The sequence below is a fragment of the Dasypus novemcinctus genome, chromosome 10 (assembly GCF_030445035.2).
Source record: "Dasypus novemcinctus isolate mDasNov1 chromosome 10, mDasNov1.1.hap2, whole genome shotgun sequence".
NCBI lineage: Eukaryota > Metazoa > Chordata > Mammalia > Cingulata > Dasypodidae > Dasypus > Dasypus novemcinctus.
This window is the reverse complement of record NC_080682.1, coordinates 100,916,273-100,922,289: the sequence shown is the minus strand read 5'-3', so window position 1 is coordinate 100,922,289 and position 6,017 is coordinate 100,916,273. Positions and strand designations below refer to the sequence as shown.

General features: G+C 39.2%; 1 protein-coding gene across 1 annotated transcript; it reads left to right on the top strand.

Annotated features, from left to right (window-relative positions):
• The first annotated feature begins 930 nt into the window (after nucleotides 1–930).
• On the top strand, nucleotides 931–1,875 carry LOC101430076 (olfactory receptor 52B4-like). The gene has a single exon (XM_004478404.2). It carries the CDS (start codon nucleotides 931–933, stop codon nucleotides 1,873–1,875), a length of 945 nt encoding a protein of 314 aa, XP_004478461.1.
• Nucleotides 1,876–6,017: the final 4,142 nt, after the last annotated feature.

Below are 6,017 nucleotides of genomic sequence, written 5' to 3'. Positions count from 1 at the left end.
TTTTTTTCAATAAATTATTTTTATTTTTTTATTAAATTGTCTTTTTAATAAGGTACATAGATCACAAAAAATGTTATATTAAAAAATACAATGTAACATTATACCCCATCTCCCAACCCCCCACTCCTCACACATCAACAACCTCTTTCATCATTGTGGCACATTCATTGCATTTGGTGAATACATTTTGGAGCACTGCTGCACCACATGTATTATAGTTTACATTGCAGTTTACACTCTCCCCCAGTCCATCCAGTAGGTTATGGCAGGATATATAATGTCTAGCATCTGTCCCTGCAATATCATTTAGGACAACTCCAAGTCCCCAAAATGCCCCTGCATTTAGCATGATACCGCTGTGCACAGCTCTGTCTAGTACCTTGGGATTTTCCTGGTTTAACTGTACCTTAGAATAAACCTCCATTTTTCTGCCAGATTAGGAAAATGGTAACTGCTTGGACAGATTTGTGAGTGAGATCCAGGAGTCCAAGTGTTCTTCAGGTACATTTTCAACCAATTCTCCTTTTCTCCATCACATCCCCATACCTATTTAGAGAAGTACCTATCTCTCATTCTTGAAATTATCTGGATTGTATAATACAAATCATCTTCATTCTTGTCTTCTTCTAGGAACTGCTAGCTTCCTCACATCTGTTTAGTCAGTAGACATCCAACTGCTTTGAAATTTGTAAATGTTGTTGCCATCTTCCCTCTTCTCTTTTTCTTTCTATGTTTATAGGTGTTTTTTTTTTTTTGTTCTTATTTTACTTATACTTAAGTGGGGTATTATAAAGAAAAAGTGATAAATTTAACCTGCAGCCATTTAATCTGACATGTTTAATCAGAAAACCTAAGGCAAATATATATATACTTTATTTCTCTTTGTTTCTATTGGTAGAAAAAGAAAGTCCACATTAGCCTGCCTCAGGAATGGCTGGCTTCAACCACACTGGTGTTAACCACATAATCTTCTATCTGCTGGGCATTCCAGGCCGAGAAGATCTACACATGTGGATTTCCATTCCCTTCTTCATATCCTACATCTGTGCCCTACTTGGGAATGTTCTGCTCATTTTCATTATCCTCACTAAGAGCAGCCTCCATGAACCCATGTACCTCTTTCTCTCTATGCTGGCTGGAGTTGACGTTATCTTTGCCACTACCACAGAACCCAAGGCTTTGGCTATTTTCTGGTGCAATTATAGGGAAATTTCTCTTAATGGCTGCATTGCCCAGCTCTACTTCCAGCATTCATCCTTCATTTCTGAATCAGGCATATTGCTGATTATGGCATTTGACCGCTATATTGCAATATGTCACCCACTGAGATACACCATGATTCTCACTCACCCTCTGATTGGGAAAATAGGTGTCGCTATTTTTTTGAGAGCACATTGTACAATTTTCCCCATGATATTTCTTCTGAAGAGGCTTACCTTTTGCAGAACCAACATCCTCCCACACACTTTCTGCGAACACATTGGCTTGGCCAAAGTTTCCTGTGATGACATCCGCATAAATATCTGGTATGGATTTTTTGTATTAATGTCCACAGTAATCTTGGATGTTGTCCTCATTTTTGCTTCCTATGTTCTGATTCTCCATGCTGTCTTCCACATATCTTCCCAAGAAGCTCGCCACAAGGCTGTCAACACTTGCAGCTCACATGTCTGTGTCATCATTCTCTTTTATGGACCAGGAATTTTCTCAGTTCTCACTCAGCGCTTTGGACGCCACATCCCAATACATATCCATATCCTGCTGGCCAATGTCAGCATGCTTGCTCCACCCCTGCTGAATCCTATCATTTATGGAGTCAAGACTAAGCAGATACGAGACCAAGTGCTTTCTGTATTATGTCCAAAGCAAAAATGACTTTGGGGATGGCAGATACTGACTTCTCAGAAATTGTGGCCCTCCATTAGATACGTTTTGCCACAAGTGAACAAGAGAAGACCAGTAGGTCCTCTGGAGCAAATTTCCTGAAGCTGTAGGACAAGCTTTTCTAATAAAACTGAAATCTGAGCCTGTGGGTGGATGGACCTTCCCTACAGCTCATTATTGGGGGAATGGACATTATTAATAGCCATGTCTAACTCTATAAAATTCAGCTTAACTTTGGAAATAGTCAATTTACCACTGCATCTCCTTTAGATAAATAGTAAGTTTTCTGTCTTGTGTTATGTCAACCCGTGAGACACCTCACCACATCTATGGACACCCACTTAAAACCTGCATTTCTTCACATGTGTTCTGAAGGTAGGATGAGCATTAAGAGGACATTTAGGGAGTGGTGCTCCTAATTTTTTATTTTGGGGGAGCTGTCTTTCAAAATGATATAGAACACAGCGATCTGTTTCAAGCCTTTCCAGCAATGATTTCCACATCACTTTCATGGAATCTGTGCTTCACCCTCAGGAAACAGTGTTCACCTCTAATTTTTTCTGTGTTCAGCCATATTTTCAAATGTCTTTGTGTATTTGTTCTAAGTGATCTGTTTGCTTGGAATGACCTCTCCCCTCCCCACTATTCATCTTTCAAGGTCCAGTGTGATGTTACTGACTCCCTGAGGTCATTATGAACCATCTCATCTCAGGGGAGGCACTACTTCCTCTAGGAGAAAACACATTATTGATACTTCTTTTTGAAACAATTACTTTTCTCCAGATATGGACTTCTTAGAAAAGCAATAAGAAAATTAAAGTTGTCTAAATCCCACCACGTGGAGAAATTTACTGTTATTTTGTTGTATATCCTTACAGATTTTATATAAAATCATTATTCTTACTTACATTATAACTGTAACTGTAACTATATACACACCCACATATTCCTACCTTATGCATTTCCTGTAACATAGTATTCTCATGTAGTTCTATGTTGTGACCATATTTACATGACAATATATTTATACATCCATAATAATTTTAATGGCTATATTGTATATCTTTTAATTATTTATTAAGATGGCATGTTTCTTAAAATTCCTTTTATATTGGACTATGATTTTTTATTTGCCAGGTTGTCCCTCATTATTGGGGTTCTTTAAAGGTAGGAATGGCCTTTTAGTCATGCTTGTTTCTCTATTGCCTTGCCCAGGACCCAGGACCGAGTAGACATCAAATCAATTGTTGTTAAGACAATTGGAAAGTATTGGTAAGCCATAAAGAAGATTACTTGGTGATAAAAATTGCAAAGGAAAATCGCATTTAGAGAAGTTATTACTAATTTTCACCTCTTGTCAGCAATGCCCAACAGTACCAAAGTTACTGCATTTTTACTAGCGTTTAGTAAGTAGTTCCACTTTAACAAATTTATAATGTGATAGGGTAAAATCACTTTCTCACTATCCTTTTATTTCTTTTTTTAATTTTATTTTTTATACCTTTTTTATTAAAGTTAATAGATCACAAAGAATGTTATATTAAAAAACATTTAAAAACCCCATAAAAAACATGAGGTTTCCATATAACCCATTCCCACCCCCCCAAAAATTGTATTTTTTGAAGATATATACATCACAAAAAAATGTTACAATAAAAAATATAAGAAGTTCTGTATATCCCACCACCACCCCAACCCACTCCTCCCACACCAACAACCTCCTCCATCATTGTGGCACACTCATCACACTCAGTGAACACATTTTGGAGCACTGCTGCACCACATAGATAAAAGTTTACCCTGTAGTTCATGCTCTCCCCCAGTACATTCAGTAGGTTAAGGCAGGATATATAATGTCTAACATCTGACCTTGCAATATCATTTAGGACAACTCAAAGTCCCCTAAATGCCCCTATATCACATCTCTTCTTCCCTCTCCCCGCCCTCAGCAAATACTGTGTTCAATTTCTTAAACTCAATGCTACAATTTCTTCTATTACTAGTCACAATAGTTTTATAGTAGATTATCAGTAAGTCTACTCTAATCCATACTCTATTCCTCCATTCTGTGGACACTGGGATGATGATGTCCACTCGACTTCTAGATCAAGAGGGGCTTAGATTCCACATGGATGATGGATGCAATTCCTCTGTTTGCTGTTGTTGGCACTCTTGATTCCCTGGTATGGTGGGTGACCATCTTCACCTCCCTCTTAGCTGACCTGGGTAAGTTCAATGAACCAGAGAGTAGGAGTCACAACTCTGCTGAGGCTCAGGTCCCAGCTGGCACCTGGCCAGTCCAGAGATTCAAGTCCCCTGAGTATGCACTATCCCTAGCACCAACCACAGGTTCAGTAAAAGTGACAAGAGACGAATAGGAAGGTCACATCTAAGTCCAGTTCCATCATACTCAGGAGCACAAATTCCAAAGTAGGGCCCTCTGACATGGCACAGAGATCCAAATCCATCTGCCATGACCATATACCTTGTGGATCTCCATAGCCTTCAGGAGAACCAGCATCTTGGGTTTTATCTACTTTGGCTCTCTAGGGTCCTGCTGAAGTGTGTGTAAGTATGACCCCTCTGATGACCTCTGGACTCTTTTTGGAAGACTCTTACCCATATAAACTCATTTGTCTTTGCCTCTTCCCCCTTTTATTTAAGGTCAAAAAGCAGTTTTTAACACTTGATCCAATATGTAGGCTGAGATAATCTGCCAATCTGAGTCAAGGTCTCTTTCTAGTTGCATCACTTGTTAGTGATTGGTAGTAATCTCTCGGTGCTAGGGAGGATCATCCCCAGGAATCATGTCCCATACTGGGGGAAGGTAATGCATTTACATGCTGAGTTTTGCATAGAGAGTGGCCACATTTGAGCAACATGGAGACTTTCAGGAGGTAACTCTTATGTACTCTGCAACTCTAGGCTTAGTTCATATTTCAGGCACACAGGCTCATAAGCATAGTCATCAGTATCAAGGGCTCATTATTGGACCACTTTTCCTTGTTGGTCTTTGCCATTGCACTTGGGGGATTACTGTTGTTCCATTGGGGAATGTGACAGAGCTCCCTGGGTAGGAACTCAGTACTCCCTCAGATGACGTTTGTAACTGTAGCTATTATTAATATAGCCTATGCACAAATTCAAAATTGTTTCCAAGTGTAACTAGTCTCTAGAAATCCAAATAAGTAATATAGGCCCTACAGTCTTTGAATGTTCAGAAAGGATGTAAGACTGAATGTGTATTCAAGGTTGCATCCAGATGGAATGTGGAGGATATGCTAATTCAAACTCACCTGAAATGTGGAGGATATGCTAATTCAAGCTCACCTGAAATGTGGGGGGTTCTTTAATTGAAAACCTATCTAGTACTCAGACAAACACTTAACTAACAAGGAAAGTCATTTTCTTTCAAAAGGGCACTACTTAAATCCCAACCCTTATATCTTTTCTGTATAAAAGGGAACCTAAAATTCTATCTGGGGCTCGGTTTTTATTAGGACAGGAGTCCGCCAAGTCCAGCTGGTTGAAATAAATCAACTTCCTTCTCAGAGTTCTCGTGTCCTAGCCTTCGATACCGCATACACCCGACTTCTCTACAACACTATAAAAATACCCAACATATATCAGAACATTCTTATGTCCTCTATGTATATGCCCTGGAGAACTCCCCCCCATCATGTGCCCCCATCAATAACACCCCACACCAGTGTTCCTCTCCTGCCATAGTTGAACCTTTCTGTGGTCCAAAACTTCTTCAACAATGATGCCTAATATATTGCCAAATTCAATTAATAGGAAATTGAAATATATTGATGGGTTTAAAGTTTAGAAATAGAAGACATAATAATTTAGAACTACTAAAATAAAGTAAAAATAAATAAAATGAAAAATATTATAAAGCTTTTTTCAAACATTTTGCCTTTCATCACTCTAGTAGGTGTTGCCCTGTAAATACAGTGGCAAGGCACATTCTTTCATTTCTTCCTCAGTGTCTGATGTGGGCTATGGGTGGGATGCTCTTTGTCTCTTCAGAGATAACCTTAACCTAAGCTGTCTGTCCTGACTTGTGGGTGTGGGATGGTGAGAGGCTGCAGCCCTGCCCTTGGTAACCTTGGCAACTACTCCAGTCC

What these genes read in the sequence shown, in the direction of transcription:
- LOC101430076 (XM_004478404.2), top strand. Translation starts at nt 931, where the DNA reads ATGGCTGGCTTCAACCACACTGGTGTTAACCACATAATCTTCTATCTG.